Source organism: Talpa occidentalis, unplaced genomic scaffold, assembly GCF_014898055.3.
Source record: "Talpa occidentalis isolate TD23 unplaced genomic scaffold, MPIMG_talOcc4v2.1 talOcc4.10, whole genome shotgun sequence".
Taxonomy (NCBI): Eukaryota; Metazoa; Chordata; class Mammalia; order Eulipotyphla; family Talpidae; genus Talpa; species Talpa occidentalis.
This window is the reverse complement of record NW_023600993.1, coordinates 4,931,050-4,946,578: the sequence shown is the minus strand read 5'-3', so window position 1 is coordinate 4,946,578 and position 15,529 is coordinate 4,931,050. Positions and strand designations below refer to the sequence as shown.

Genomic DNA, 15,529 nt, shown 5'->3' with positions numbered 1-15,529 from the left:
CGGCCCCGGGGCTCAGGGCCCGCGCGCCCCTCGGGGAGCCGTGAGCCCCCGCCCTCCTCGGACGCCGCTCCTCCCCGAGGACCGGGCCGCCGCCCTCCCCGCGGGGCAACGTTCTGCGCCCCCCCCCCCCCGCGCCCGACCCCGCTCCGCCTCCTCGCCCCTCGGGCCTCCCCGGGGCGGGGCGCCGGGGCCGCGGCTCCGCTCGGCCCTGGAGCGGGGGCGGCCGACCCGGGCCCACTCGGGCCCTCCCGGGGCTCCCGGCCAGGCCCCCCCCGCAGACCGGGGGTTGCGGGCGCCCCCGCAGCCGCAGGCGCCCGCGGCCCGCGAGGACCAGGCCGGCCCTGCGGCCTCCCGCTGGGGGAAGCGCGGCAAGTGGCCGGGCCGCCTGGGCCTCGTGGCCGGGGCCGCCCCCGCGGGCGCAGTGGGGTCCCACTCGCGGACAGAGCCCGCCGTGAGTGCGAGAGCCAAGAATTCCAAGAGGCTATTTTCTAAGAATCAATATATTTTTTTCTTTGAAATAAATACAAACAGTTGGAAAGGCAGGGCGCTAGGGGAAGGGGCGTGGGGACAGGCCCCAGTCTTTTTTTTTTTTTAGTACCAAATGACTCTGGCGCGACCCGGAAACGCAGTTACAAATGAGAATAATTTAAATTCTCCGCTAATTACAGTATTTACAACAGCAGGGGAGGGGGTCACCTAGTGCCCCGCTTCCGGGCTGGACAGACGTCAACCCCACCGCTCGGCTGGGCCGATGCCCGCTCACCTTCAAGGGCCTCGGGCCTCCAGGCAGTTGCGGTTGTCCTGGCAGGGCGGGCAGAGGTGATGGGACAGCCTGTTTTACGCAGTGTCCTAACCTTGGCCACCACCCCAAGCTGCAGTGCTGAGGTCTCTGCAGCGCGCGGCCCGAGGGACCCCTCTTCTCCCCAGCGAGCGCGCAGCCCTTGGAGTGTTCTGTACAGTCCAGCTGCACTCAGGGCAGGAGGGACCTCCCCCACCCAGCTTCCCCTGAGACTGGCCCCAAGACCAGGAATGAGTCAGTGCAGAGGCCGGTGCCACTCCAGTGAGCAAAGGGGAGGAGAGGTGCGGGGCACTGCGGCGGTGCTGTGCGGGGCAGTGTCAGTCGCTGTCGCTGGTCTCGCTGCTCTGCTCGCCCTGCACCTTGCTGCGGTGCTGCAGCGCCCTGTGGTAGGCGATCTGCACTGACTTGCGGATGTTAGATTTGCGGCCCTCCAGCATCTTCTCTTTGTCGAGGTCTTGGTTCACCCCCAGAGGAACGAGCTTGGTCCTGGGCAGCCACTGCCTGTAGGACATGGTGAAGATGGAAGAAGTCATCTCTGGGAGAACAGCCTCCCTTGCGCCTTTGTTCACTGAGAAACCCTCTCTAAGGGCCCACTCTGGGCCAGGCTGATGGGCCCCGGGTTACAGAGACAAGAGACAAAGCCTCTGCCCCGCTCAGTTGTAATGCTTGACCTCGTGATGAGACGAACCTGGTCTTCGGTCAGGAACGGGGGTAGGAGTGAGGGGTGTTAACCTCAGAGTATTCAGAAGTGTGAAGAGGAGGCGGCCTGACCTAACCTGAAATAGGTGCCCTGACAAACATCCTCTGCAGACAAGTAGCAAGAAGATGATCTATACAACTGTGACAGGACAGGGGCTCAGCGTCTGAATACTCAGGCCCACTCTATCCCCATCTTGTCACCAGGAAGGCAGAAGTGGGAAACCCAAGTCTAGCGGCCATCTGAGCCTGGGTTGGTAGCCAACCCCGTATTTGTCACAGTCACTGATGGTCCTTTGGCTTCGAGCTACAGCTGTTTGTCTCTCAGACTTGTCAACACAACCCTTCACCTCAAAGATGGAAATCCTGGTTTGTCTGTTGTTGGAATTTCCCGGGAGCCTACCCCCGTGCCCAGGGTCGAATCTGCAGCCGAGTCATACCAAGTGTTCCCCTCCTCCCTTACCAGGTTCGCTTGTTGTCAAAGAAGAGGACGAGGTAGAGATGCTCTCGGGCTTCCTGCGTCATCTGCTCCCCAAGCTTCAGCACCTCCAGTGGTGGCACAGGGATAGGAACCCCGTGGTGAAACATACCTTCCCGGGGCATCTTTGGATCAATGATCTGAGAGTATAATAAGAGCTTGGTTTGGTCCCGCCCCATCCTTCCCACAGTGTACCTTACCCCAGGATTTGGAGATTAAATCTGAAATGGGGACAGAACAAAGTTATCAAAGCTGATCTTGGTTTTTTCCCTCTGTGCACTATTTTGGGGGCCAAGGCAAAGAGAGATGGAGAAACTAGCAGGGACCTCTAAGTGTCTATCTGCCAAAGATCCTCGTGCTCCAGAGCCCAGCGCATAGTAGGAAAAGTCTGCTAGTTGTGAGACTGCATCCTGGGGTTGGAGGGTGGGGGGGACAAGACGAGAGGAAACCTACCAGAGCTGGGTACGATGGATACCCTCGGCATTTGGCCCATACCAGGTCCAGAGCATCCAGGGGGGAGTCCTCATCCTCCGAGAGCCAGCCAGCTCCCCGGCCCAGACTCTTCCTCACCACTTCACAGGAATGGGAGAGAGAAGGCGGATCAGCAGCCAAAGGGCTGGCAAGGCCCTGACACTGGGCCCCGGACATCCCTGGCCTCAGGCGGGGGTACTTACTGCTGTGGCCCACGCCGCGGCCAGTGCCCACGGAGTAGGCCTCGTTCTCAGTGCCTGAGGTATCTTCACTGCTGTCTTCTGGGAATGTGCCCCGAGAAAAGGAGGGCTTGCCCCGGCCTTGCTTCGAGGGTGTTGTGCTGTGGACAATGGAGCGCAACTCAAATGAGGGGAAGAGGGGGTAAGGGCACGGTGGAAGGCCCTTTAAGTCCCAGGGTCTAAGACTTTCGGAAAACAGGTTACAGGAGAACTTTCAAAGTCAAAAGCTTTCATCTGACTGAATCTGGCTGGATTTGGTAGTGGTAGCCATAAGTACATGCCTGTCCAAAAGAACTATCAGCCAGATTTGCCAGATCTGATTTTTAATGGAAATACAGAAACTGGGGATTTTATGGGGGTACTTTTGGACTCACTTTTTATAAAACATGACCATGCTGGTCAAACAAACTACATGTGCAGGTCAGTGCAGGCCACCTAAGGACCTAAGGCACCAGACTCCACCTCTGCTCTAAACCATCAGCTTAACCCAGCGGGTTGCCTCCATTCCGTTACAGTGACATTCTTCTTCTTTTTTTTTTTTTTGGCAGAAAACCTTGGATTTAAGGCATCTCAACCTTGGCTGAAATGGTTGCCACCCTCCTTGGGAAACTCAGAAGGGCATCCCAGACACTGGCCAGATCTGGAGGGCTGGTACCTGGTACGGTCTGAAGCAGCGCTGCTGCTGCTGCTGCTGCTGGACTCAGAGTCTGAGCTGCTCCGGGGAAGGCTGCAGTCGTTACGATACACCAAGAAGCTCTTCTTTACGGGCTGGTTTCCACCACTGAAGCCATTGGCTGGTAAGTCTTGGTTGGGGGAGGGGAGGAGGGAAGGAAATGGTCAGGAAGATACAGATCAGAGATGGCATGGGGTAGCAGGGACTTAGAGCTTGGCTTCCCCTTCTGTGCTGGAAAATTCCTCCAACCTTTGCCAGCAGAGCTAGCTCTGGGCAGTGTGTGCCACAGCTGGTCACAGCCCTGCCCCACCCCTCGCACTTCCCTTAGCAGTTACTGGCCTGAGGACACGAATGGCTTAAAGGGCAGGAGATCCCCAAGGAGGGTGAGAAAAGAAAAGGTGAAGCGATACGTTGGAAGGGCCCTGGAAGGAGATCTGGCTGGGTCAGTGTCTCTGGGATTCAGTTTCCCCGTCTGTAAAATGTGGGGATTAAAGGATACCTGTGGACCCTCCTGGTTCTGACATTTTATGGGCAAATGAAGGGGAAGGTGGGAGTTATGTTGGGGAAGGATGGTAGCTTGGCTCACTCTCTTGGGGGGCTGGGTGATGGTGAGGCTCACCCATTGGGGGGTCTTCTGTGGATTTATCACTGTCGCTGTCTGAGCTCGAACTGGGCCGGGGGCTCCTACCCCGCTTGCGCTGACGCAGGGAGCCCATGATGGGGAGCTGAGGGGGCCCCACAGGACTGCCTCCGTGGCTGGGGGTCATCTGGCTCTCCCGGTTTTTGGGGGGCCGGCCCGGCCTCTTGGGCGGTCCAGCTGTCTTCGGGTTCTTTTTGGAGAACAGAACTGAGGTTCTCCTGCCCACCTCATGTGCGGGGGTTGAGGACATGTTGGGACCCAGGCCTGGAGCAGAGAAAGAGAGAAGGAGAGTTGGTGAGGGGCCTGATGTGAGATGGGTAGGTGCCCAGGGTCATGCCTGGGTAGAGAGGACCATTACTCCAGCTAGAGTCGGGGAGATGACTTGTGAGGGATGGAATCGGGAACATTGTCTCTGATACAAATAGCCAGAGAGGGAGCTAAGAGGCCCGTGATTGGAGGGAATGAGGGAGAAAGTGCAGCTAGCTGCGCAGGAAGACCTCTGCCTGGGGGGTGGCAGGGGCTGAGTGTATGCTGCAGAATCAAAGTATGGCTTGCTCTGGGGTCAGCCTGGCTATGGGGTTCAGACCTTTGCTTGTCTCCTGGCTGCTGCTCTCCTCGGCGGCACTGTCTGTCTGCCCGTCCTTGTCACAGGCCGCCGGATGGGGTGTCAGGCTGCCCCGGCTGGAGGGGCCGTGGCGTTCAGGCCCATCCCGTCCAGTTTCCCGCTGGTGGGCAAGCTTCCGCCGTAGCGCGGTCATCTCTTTCTTGATCATCTTTGCTCGACGGGAGCGGCCCACACTCTGCTTGCTGGCATTCACCTCATCCAGCCTCTCCAGCAGCAGCTTGAGCTGTTCTTCTACCGGCAGGTGCTTCTGGTTCTCCAGCAGGACCAGCCGTTCTTCCTCTGCTGTTAGGGGTAGGGATGGGGTAAAAAGTTCAGACCTAGGGTGGCCCTCCGGGCCTCTCGAACCTGGGCAGACGGCGAGAAACCCATTCTTACCCTCTTAGCGGACCAGCAGTGGGACGTTGCCTGGGACCAGATATGGGATGTTGGGCACCACTATCCAATCACCCAGTCTGCCCTCTTGGAAAAGCATTCCTGGGGATAGCTCGGCACTGCTCAGCCTAGCTACTTCTTGTTTACACTGCCTGCTCCCAGGAGGGGACTTTTGGAAAGCTGTTCACCCCTGGCATTCAACTGTGAGTTTGGGGGGGGGGGGGTGGAGGACACACACAACTTATCACCCACCATCTTCAGTGTGGTGTGAGGCCTCGTCTCCAGCCAGGCTGTGGGGGATATGCATGCCAGTCTCAAAGTCAATGCCCATTTTTTCTGCCTGGCGCCGGGCCTGGCGGAGCACAGCACCACCTTGCTCACGAAGCCGCACTGCTGCCCGGTAGAAGATGGTGTCCTTGGCGTTATACTTGAGGCAGTTGCTGACGATAAGGTTGAAGTCCTCTTCAAAATCATCAAAGTTCAGGTAACGATAAGCCTCCAAGTTCTGCTTCATGGTGAAAAAGTCCATGGGCTTTTTGATGTGGTCTAGGTAGTCAGGTACCTGGGACAGCAGGGCAGGTACGGCTAAGTGGAGATATGCTCCTCATTACCCCTGAACCCCTGTTCCTAATAACCCCCCTGAAATGCACCTAGTAACCTCCTCCCACCAGTTAGAGACAGGCATATAGCACAGGGGAAAGGAAAGGCTGGATTCTAGTCTTGACTGTACCAGCCACAGCTGTGTGACTTTGGCAAGTCTCTTAACCTCTCTGGGCTGCCTATTCTTTTCCTGGAAAACAGTGATGAAATTACAGCCAACTCTACCTCCTAGCACCAAATGAGTCGTCAGTAAGAAAATGGTTAGGCTAGGGGAATCCTCTCAAAATACACACTACCTGCATTCCTACATTCTTTTTACTTATTAAGATTTAGAAGGAGGCTACAGCTTCAGGCCTCTCATTTTATACCTTTTAGAGAGAAGAGTCTGCCAGTCAGGACCTAGGGCTTCAGAGCTGGTTCTTTTAGGTGCTGAGCCTTCTAAAGTCTCCGTTCTAGGGTTCAGCACCCCGAAAGTGTCTTCCTGCCCTGGGATTATTCATTTGGCAGACTCAGTCCCTGCCTCTGGGGAAGGAGTGCAGATTGCCTCCCATTCTGGGCCCTTCGGGTGTAACAGGGACAAGACAGAGTCCAGGTGATGCATGTGACTCCAGTTCTTCCTGAAGTCCCAGAGCCACCAGCCCCTCTTCAAGGTCCCCTCCTAGTCCCTGGCCCAGACCTGCAGCAGGGGTCCAACTGGGAGAGGAACAGAAAGAAGGTGGAGTGAGGGGAAGGGATTCTTACTTCGTCCAATTCGGTTACCTCAGACAGAGGGACCGGCTCGCTGAAGATGTTGCCTGTGTCCTTCTCTTGGAGCTGCTCCAAGGTTTTGCGGAGGAGGATGAGGAAAGGGGTCAGCTGCATCTCCATGGCGATCTGCTGGACCTTGATCTGACACACATAATGGCCCCATCAGCCAGGCCCAGGACAGGCCCTTCGCAGAGAGTTCTGAGGCGATGGTCCTGGTGACTGGGGAACATCTGCCTTCCCGCCCAGCGGCTGGGTGTACGCACTCACCCCGCCCACGGACGCTCGGGCCTTTCCCTGCCTGGAGTCCAAGCACAGCTTCCCTTATCCTCTAATCTGGGGTTCTGGCCTTACTCTCCACGTAGAGCAGGTCTGTGAGCACAATGAGCGCCAGGAGACCTGACTCCCGCCTCAGCCCTGCTGCTCCCTGGCCAGGGGACACATGCCCTTCCTTGCCGGGGACCAGAGTAGCCTGGGAGCACTCACCGTCTCCCTCTTGAGTTTCTCCCGCTTCCGGATCAGCTCCACCAGCAGCCGTGCTCGCTCTAGGTCATGTCGGAGCCGCTGCCAGGACTTGAGTTGTTCTTTGAGCGCCCAGTTCTTATCCTCAGACTCTCTCTACAGAGGCAAAAGGGGACCGGGACATGACGAGGGCGCCAGAGGCGAGGCGCACGGTGATCTGTCGGCAGGCCCGCCAGCGGACGCCGGAGCGCCTCAGCCCGTGCCCCCAAGGCCCGGCACACGTGTTCACTACTGACTGAGTGAACACAGACGAACAACCCCCTTTTATTGAGCCGATAATCGATAAGGACTTCACCTAAGCCTGGACTGTGGGTACCTTACAGGAGGAAACAGCCTAGATCCTTCGACACGGGAAGCTGAAGCCACACATTGCAGTCCTCATCCCCCGGACCCTAGTTCCCAGAACCCACAGGGAAAGTGACACGGTACCCCGACTTGGTCACAGTTCCTCTGAGACTGCAGGTGTGTCTGGAGGCGACGCAGCAGCGGGACCCCATTCCGAGACTGTCGCTTCAGGGTCCAGTAGCTGTGCAGCCTCTGCATGAACTGGCTCTTCCGCTGGATAGTCAGGCGGTTGGTGATTTTACTGAGCCTGAGAAGCAGGGGGACGAAGAGAAAAACCTGTTGGTTTCTGATTTTCTTAAGAACAGAGGAAAGTGAAAGCTCCTGAATGGGACTGAAGAGAGAATAAATCTCTTGTCAAAAAGGCCTCTGACACTGACTGAGCTGAAGGCAAAAAGAGCAAGCGGTGCCAGCAGGGGCACCTCAGCGGACGAGAAGCCAAGCCCCCTAACTAAGCCAGACCCCGAACCTGTGCGTCAGGAGGTCAGGAGCTAGTCCCCAAGCCTGCTTCCCTCTCCGCAGCTCGGCGCACTGTTTGATCCTGGGATACCCAGACACTGACTCCTGGAAGGTTTTAAGAAAAAGCGCAACCGCACAGCAGTACACTGCGGTACGTCACCTACAAAGCACCAAGGAGTCACACAGACGACTGCAGCCCTCACTCGGGACGAACCATCTCCCCACCTCTGGAGCCGCTCCTTCCCCCGTCTTCCCCGCCGGAGTCCCCCCATCTCCCCCGCGGCAGCGAGTGTCAGATCTAGCCCCTTTCTTCTTAAACACCAGCAAAATGCAGGGCAGTTTAAAACACCTGCTAAATCTGCCAGACAAGGGTTGAATTTTCTGGTTCCTAGTGTAAAAGGTTGGTGACTTTAGCCCCTTTGAGAAACTCTTTTTGTGTTTCTTAAACTCTTGTGGAGTTGAAAGCCTGCTGCTCCACTCCGGGAACGGTGCCTCCGCAAGAAGGCAGGCCTTCTTTTTCTCTCACCTGCCAGTCTACCTCCATCCCACATACCTGTGTGGCGGGATGCAGGGCACTGACACCACGGGCGCTGCTGCCCGCTTCTCGGCCAGAATCTTCCGAGCCTTCTTCATCTTGATCCGGGATTTGGCCTTGGCCTTTTTCACCTTCTCTGAGCTCCAGCTCTTACCCTCATCTTCTTCCTCATCCTCATCCTCCTCACCCTCGCTGTGGGACAAGGCAGGCAAGCGGCGTGCTGACCCCGGGGGCGTGTGGATGTCACAGTAGGCTGTCTTGCGGACGCTGAAGGAGGTGCCGTTGGCCCCTGTCTCCCGCACAGGCTCCATCTTCATGTAAAGGCCGGCTTGCTGCGCGCACGTCACGTGGAAGGCTGTGTAGCAGTTGGCCTTATGGCACTGAATGCAGGCTCCTGAGCCCCGCTGTTTGCAAATGTAGCAGGTCAGCTTCCAGCGAGCTGGTGGAATGTGCTCGATGCTGTCGATAGGTTCCAGGAAGACCGTATTGGCGAAGCAGACCTCGGGGATCCACAGGGCACATACCACATGGGCCCAGCGCCCGTCATCTGTCTGCTTGAAGGCACCACCCTTGTTGGGGCACAGAGCGCAGTCGACCGCGCGGGAGGGTGACTGCAGGCAGCGGCGGCACAGCCACTGGCCCTCGGGGATGTAGGGGACGCCGTAGCACTCCTGGTGCACGGCCAGGTTGCACATGTCGCAGAAGAGGATGACGTTGCTGTTCTGGCACTCGCCGTCGTTGCAGATACAGCACACGGCGTCCTCATCCACGAGCGCGCTGGGGTCGCCTTTATTATGACTCTCGAAGTAGGACTCCTTCTCCAGCCGGTCCATCAGGTACTCGAAGATCTCCTGCGGGATGGGACTCACGCCCTCCGTCTTCCGCCGCTCGTTCATGATGTCCAGCCAGATGTAGTCCTCCTCGTCCATGTCGTACTCCACCTCCTCGTCCAGCTCCTCCGCCGACTTCTCGATGTACCTGCAGGTCACAGACAGCCCAGCATCACACGGCCGCCGACGCCCGCCTCAGCACGACAGCCTATGCTCCTCCAGCTCTGCCTTAGCGCCGGGCCCGCCCCTTCACGTGTGGGTTCCACTAGTCCTCACCTCAACCCCAGGGAGTACAGTCACCCCTGCTTTTCATAAAAGGAAATGCAGGCTTAGAGAGGTTAATGCACCTACCCCCCACTCATGTGTGAGAAGGTGGGAAGAGCTGGGATGTGAACCCAGGTCTGTGACTCCGACCCCAAAGCTTATGTCTTAATGGTTACCTCACCTCCCTTGGGATGAAGCGGCTCAGCCAGACTCCTGAAGGGAGGAGGGTGAGGCAGCGAGGACCCACTGGGTGGACTGAATAATGGTGCTAAGAGCCACAGGAAGGAAAGTCCTCAAGTGTTGCTTTTCAATTATATATAAATTGTTTTAGCAGCAGCTGAGAACTCCCTCAAAGTCTAGGTACCCTGTTCGCTGAGTAGCCTTAAGAGACAACAGAGTAGCTAAGATTTACTGAGCACTTACTATGAGTCAGGCATTGTGCTAAGTCACCACATGTCTTACCACAGCCACAGGCTCAATTTTTTTTTAAAGATTTATTTATAGGGCCTCCCCTGTGGTGCAGCGGGTTGAGCACAGCACTGTGAAGCTGTCCGCAGCCTCTGCAGCACGGGTTCAAGTTCTGGCCGGCCATGCCACATGGCGTGGCAGACTCTCCTGTCGCGCCCGCTGCTCCCCTCAGCAGTGCTTTCAGTCTGTCTGCCTGTTCTGTTCCCCACTCTGTCTCTGGTGAATCCTCTCACCCTCCCACGCCTCTGGCCTGTACCCTAACTTCTGTATAAATAAAAAATAAATCTTAAAAAATTTTATTTATTTTTGAGAGGAAGAATTGGGGTATAGGCCAGAGGTATAGGGGAGAGAAGATTCAGTGGGGAGCAGAACAGGTGGATCTACTGAAATCCACTGCTGCGGGGAGCAGCGGGGAGACAGGAGAGGTCTGCTGTACCGTGTGGGTAGTCACCTGGCCAGGGATCAAACTCAGGCCTTAGCAATGACAGCGCTGAGACTCAACCCCTAGGGAGGCCGGCTCAATGTTTTTCATTGCCCTCATTTTATAGGTGAGGGAGCGGAAGCTTTGAGAAGTTAATTGCCCACTACAGACAGTTCATACGACCACAAAGTCGGCAAAAGCCCCCCTATAACACTCACCAGACCAGCAAGACTGGGTTGAGTGCTATTCCAGGTGCCTGGAATACAGGGCACAGTCCTACTGCCCTTGCCATGCTCTAGGTGGCCTGGACTCTGGCACTGTAAAGGCAGCTACAGTGGAAAGAAGGGGGCTGTGGTCTCTAACAAACCTGAGTTTATACCCCGGTACAGCCACTCTGTGGTCCTCAGGACATCACTGCTCTTTTATGAACCTCAGTTTTATTGCTAGAATGAGGATGACCCCACCTACTCCCAAGTCAGCACTGCCAGTGAAAATGGAGGGACTAAATCAGTAAGTGTTTCCGTCCCTCTTCTCCCCTCAGGAGGGGCTCCGGCACGACAGAAGGCCGGGCAAGCCCCGCCCTGCAGCCACGCTCTGTATGGCAGCGGCAAGTGAGCTGACCGCCCGGCCCTGCCTCCTGACGCGTGCAGTGGTCATGCTACCGTGAACCTACTCCCACAGCTGGCGTGAGCTACATGAGTTAAATGTGTAGCCCCGCCCCGCCTTGCCTTGTGTTATATCTGGTCCTGCGTCTAATTCCCCCACTACAGCACAGCGGCAGGACAGTATCTGACCCACCATGTAGAAATAGGCGCTCAGTGTCGTTCACCTGAAAGCACTTTGGGAGCGGGAGGGAAGAGAGACACTAAAATGCCCTGTCTCTAGGAAGCAGCTTCTTCCTCAGCCCTTACCTCTTCCCCAAGGTAGCTCAGTGTCCTCAACCTGGAAAATGGGTGTGGCCCAGGCCCAGTGTGACCCTTTGTTCCCTTTTAGGCCTTGACGCTAGCTAGCTCTCAATTCCTTCTCCACCACGACACACCACGGCACCCAAACACATTCCCAGGGTGTGCCCAGATGACAGGCTGCAGCACGGTCAGGGCAGCCGCGTGTCATGCACAATTCCTGGCACAGCAGGTGACAGTCCCCCTCCCTCTCCCTACAAGCACGCGTTTCAGATGCGAGCAAGAGAACGGGGTCTTTTCAGAGATACAGCCTCAAATATTCTCTAGTTTATATAAAAAGCAAATCACCTCCCAAACTCGGGAAGCTCTGCTAGCGGCAGTAACAAATGACACGCAATACGTGTCCCGCGGATGACAGCGCGCCGGCCGAGTCTGGAGAGCAGAGCTGACACCCCGCAGCAGAGTCAATGAGTGAGAGCGCAGGGAAAGGAGAGGAATGAGCTGGGTGGAGCTGCCCAGCAGAGCAGAGCGTGCTGGCGTGCTGAGGGGTGGGGATGGGCACTGGTGCTGGCAGGAACGGGGGAAACTGACAGCCAGGAGGGGACAGTCCCCGCTGGGCTGGACAGGGACAGGAGAGGACGGGGGAGAGGAGACAGGCCCGCGTGTGACAGGGACGGGAGCAAAGGGGCCATGCCGCTCGTGTCCCTGCAGATGTGCCTTCAGAGAGCTGAGGTTTTACCTAATATCACATGGATTGCCGTTCTGGTAAAAACCACCTTTCTTATAAAAACCTTTATAGCAAGACTTCCCAGAGATCAGGCTTTCTGATTGGCTGACGCCTAGGACTGCTCTTCAGCAGAGTCCCACGAATACACCATCGCCTCGAACGCCAAGACTCTCAGAGAGTTTTCTACTTGGCTTTTGTTCCTGACGCCCACCCCCATCCGCCCTACCCCCCACGCCCACCGGGCTTTGCACCGTTCTTCAGCTAAGGCTTCTGCATGCAGCCTCACCACCACAGCGCCTCTGCACCCTAACATTTCACCTTCCCCTGATGCCTGGGTCGTCACTAGGAGCCACCGTGACTAGCTCTGGGGAGGAGGTGGGAGACCAGGAAAAACGGGGTGAGTGAGTCATTGCAGGAGTAGCCGGGGACGAGAATGCTGCGTGCGCCTGCGAGAGGCCGGGAGGCAGCCACGCAGCAGTGGGGGACTACCTCTCAGGACGCACGGCCTTCGGGAGCAGCAGCCATCAGTGTCCTCAGCCTGCTGTGTTTAGGCCAGCATGGGAACATGAGGCCTGCTCTGGAGACCCAGAAAAGGGGTCTCCGGAGCAGGGGAGTCAGTGCAGTCCTGGGGTCACAGGACCTGGGTTTGAGTTCAGCTCAGCCACCGCCCGGCAGGCGGCCCTCAGTAAGTCTGGTCCCCTTCCTGTGCTTTCCTCATCGGTGTGAAGAGAACAACGCTCCCTGTGCTAGGGGCGAGAGCGATTACGAAGCACCCCGTGGGTGAGGGCCGCGCAGTGACCGCGCCTCCGTTGGCGGGCGCATCGTTCTCCTCCCTGCCCAGGCAGGACCGGCGTGCTCCCACTCTCCCTCACCCCTCCCGTCTGCGTCACCCCTCCGCCCCGGGGCCTGCATGCCCACTCTTCCAGAACTGGGAGGCAGAGGCGGCCTTACCGGTAATAGGAAGTTGGCCGGGGCGGGGCATCGGGGGTGTCCTGCTCCAGCTCTCTGTACACCACCTCCGGCAGCTTGGGGGTGGTGCTGGCAGAAGCGCTGTGGTGGTGGTGGTGGTTAGAGTCCTTCCGCTTCTCCTTGTTCTTGTGCTTGCCAGACTTGGGCGTCGCAGCCGGGGTCTCAGTGTTCTCCTTGTTGCTGCCGTTTTCGGGGGCCTCCTCAGGGACCTCCTCATCCTCTGACACCACATCCAAGTTGTCAAAGATGCTGATGCGGTGGACTCGGCCGTGCAGGTCCACTTCCACCATGCGCTGGGCTTGGGCGTAGCTCATCACCTCACGGCCTGGTGACTGGGACACCTCTGAGGGGCTGGGTGACTGCTTGTTAGCGGGGCGTGACTGGCGCCCCTTCTTCTTGTGCTTGCGGAGCGGCGTCTGCTGTGGGGGCGGTGGGTTGTCGTGATCATAGTGGTACAGGTGGTACTCGATACCACTGTAACTCTTGTAGACCTTGCGGCAGGTCTCCACGGGGCACTCATACGGTGGCTTAGTTGCCCGCAAGTTGTGGCAGAAAGTCTTCACGTCGAAGTCCACCCCCATGCTGTCACATCTAGAACGGACAGATCAGTTAGCAGAGGCCAGGGAAAGAGTTCCAGGGGGCCCACCCCACTCCCTCCCTTTACAGGGTCTCCAGATGTCACCTCCACACTGTGGCCTCATCACCTCTTGCCCGGTCATTCTGCCCTATCTCTCAACTCTTCCAGTCTCACAGAATGTGGCCAGGATGATCTTTCCACCAAGCAGTAGCGATCAGCTCAATCATTTGATCCAAAGCCTCCTCATGCTCCCACTTTCTTCAGAATAACCAACTCCCTATGCTGACATCCAAGGTGCTTCCTTTAATGTCTGGTCCTAGTCTTTCCAGACTCCTCTAGTCTTCCAGGCCCCTAGTCTTGCTGTTCGCAGCGATGCTTCTGACTACCCAGGGCAACCTGCCCTTCCCTGACTGTTGCAACCTCTTATTCCTGCACAATGATCTGTTTGGAATACTTTCCATCTTCTCTGGCCACTGAGCTTCTACTTATTCTTCAAAACTTGGCTCAAATATCACTTCTTCTGTTATGACTTATCTGTCTCTCCCATGGGGAGCTGTTTCCAGAGCATTCCATTTCCACCTCCACCAGGGCACTTATCACACTGGAAGTTCTTTGTCTTTTCCCACGAGCTGGGGAGCTGTGGAGCGCAGACACCGGCGCCCACCCACCTCTAGTCCCAGTACCTTGGGTGCGTTGGACACTCAGTTTTGGGCAAAAGCATGAATAACCTACTGAGTGTGTGGCTGAATAAGGGAGTCAGCCCACTGGGAGTTGAAAGGGGGTGACTAAAAGCAGCGTGAGCCCATGGAGCAGCCAGCGAGTTAGTCCTGGACTTCAGCGGGAATCACTGGAGAGCAGAAAGATTTAGTTCATTTCTAAGGTCTTTGGGGGACGCCTACACCCTGGCACTCGCGCTGGGAGCAAGGTGGGGACGCACTATGGACTCAAGTGACAAGCGAGGTCACTTGGCGACAGCAACGTGCTCTACATCGAACTTTCCATTCATCTATTCCTGCAACATCAACTCAGCGGCCACCTAGTGCCATGCCCTGAGGGGACAAAAAGAAACAAGGATCCAGGCACACTGAGCTCCGGGCTGGTTCTCGGGGCCCTCCCTTCTTCACCCACGTTCCTGGCCTGGGCGCGAGGAGACAGCAGATGGCACCAGCCCCGGGAAGCCCAGCTTGGCCCCAGACGAGCGCGCTGTCCCCAGGCCTCCCGGGCTGACCAGCGCGGCCGGGGGCTCGCCCCCCGCCGCCCCGCATCTCTGACAGCGGCCCCTCTCGCGCGCTCTCCTCGGGGGCCGGCCCGGGCGGGGGCCCCGTCGAGGGCCCCGGCGGCCACGAAGGTGCCGGGCCGCCTCCACCTCCCGCGCGGGCGCGCCGCCCGCCCGCGTCCCCGCACCCCGCCGCGGCGTAAACAAGCGCCCCCGGCGCCCCCGGGGAGCGCGCGGCCCCGTCCCGGCTCCCCAGAGCGGGGCCCGCGGGGCCCCGGGAGGGCGGCGCGGCCCCGGGGCGCGAGCACAGCCCCGCGAGCCCGCGGGGGCCCGGGCCGCGCACACCCCTGCCCGCCGCGGCGCGGGGAGGCGGGCGGCGCCCCGCCCGGGGCCGGGGTCAGGGCCCGCCCGGCCGCCGCCGCGCCCCCGCCCGCCCGCCGCACTCACCGGCCTCGGCGGGTCCGGGCTCATGCCGGAGGCGCCCGCGGCTCCGACCCCTCGGGGAGGCCGGCGCGGAGGGCGGGCCGGGCGCCCACGCTGAGGCCGCGGCCGCGCCGCCCGGGCCCGGCGCCGGGTTCCCGCGCTGCCGCCCGCCGCTCCCGGGCCCGCCGGCGCCGGGTCTCCGCCCGCCGGCCGCCGCCCGCTCGCAGAGCCCGGCCGGCCGCGCGGGCCTCGCCGGAACAATGGGGCCCGCGGGGCGCGGGACGCGGCGGCGGCGACGGTGGCGGCAAAGGCTCTGGCGGCGGCGGCGGCGGCGGCGGCGGCGACGGCGGCTGCGCAGGGTAAACGCGGCGCCGCGGCGCCCCGGGGCGGCACTTTCGCCACGGACGCCCGCCCGCCGCGGCGGCTCGCGAGGGCGCGGCCGGGGCCGCGCGGGGCCCCGGGCCCCCGCCGCGCCCCCGGGCGCCCCCATCGGCGCGCCGCGCCCCCGGGGGCCGGCGCCGCGGGCCGGGGCCCCCC

General features: G+C 59.2%; 1 protein-coding gene across 5 annotated transcripts; it reads right to left on the bottom strand.

Moving 5' to 3' along the window:
• Positions 1-510: 510 nt before the first annotated feature.
• BRPF1 (bromodomain and PHD finger containing 1) lies at positions 511-15,084 on the bottom strand. Of its 5 annotated transcripts, none has more exons than XM_037522311.2 (14): positions 15,017-15,084; positions 12,759-13,367; positions 8,214-9,173; positions 7,289-7,451; positions 6,824-6,955; positions 6,335-6,481; positions 5,246-5,555; positions 4,583-4,903; positions 3,976-4,260; positions 3,339-3,486; positions 2,648-2,784; positions 2,427-2,545; positions 1,959-2,113; positions 511-1,300 (listed from the first exon to the last, which is right to left on the bottom strand). In XM_037522311.2, exons 2-14 carry the CDS (start codon positions 13,355-13,357, stop codon positions 1,117-1,119), a joined length of 3,660 nt encoding a protein of 1,219 aa, XP_037378208.1. In that variant the 5' UTR covers positions 13,358-13,367; positions 15,017-15,084; the 3' UTR covers positions 511-1,116. The 5 variants fall into 5 exon arrangements, with proteins under 5 accessions (XP_037378208.1, XP_037378219.1, XP_037378198.1 ...); XM_037522322.2 differs by having other exon boundaries at positions 6,353-6,481; positions 15,017-15,083; XM_037522301.2 differs by having other exon boundaries at positions 2,427-2,784; positions 6,353-6,481.
• Between the last annotated feature and the right edge of the window lie 445 nt (positions 15,085-15,529).

What these genes read in the sequence shown, in the direction of transcription:
- BRPF1 (XM_037522301.2), bottom strand. Translation starts at nt 13,357, where the DNA reads ATGGGGGTGGACTTCGACGTGAAGACTTTCTGCCACAACTTGCGGGCA. An exon ending in CTCACACCACACTGAAGATG is followed by an intron (nt 4,904 to 5,245) that starts GTGGGTGATAAG and finishes TACCCCTAACAG; the next exon opens with CAGAGGAAGAACGGCTGGTC. An exon ending in ATCCATCGTACCCAGCTCTG is followed by an intron (nt 2,114 to 2,426) that starts GTAGGTTTCCTC and finishes TTATACTCTCAG; the next exon opens with ATCATTGATCCAAAGATGCC.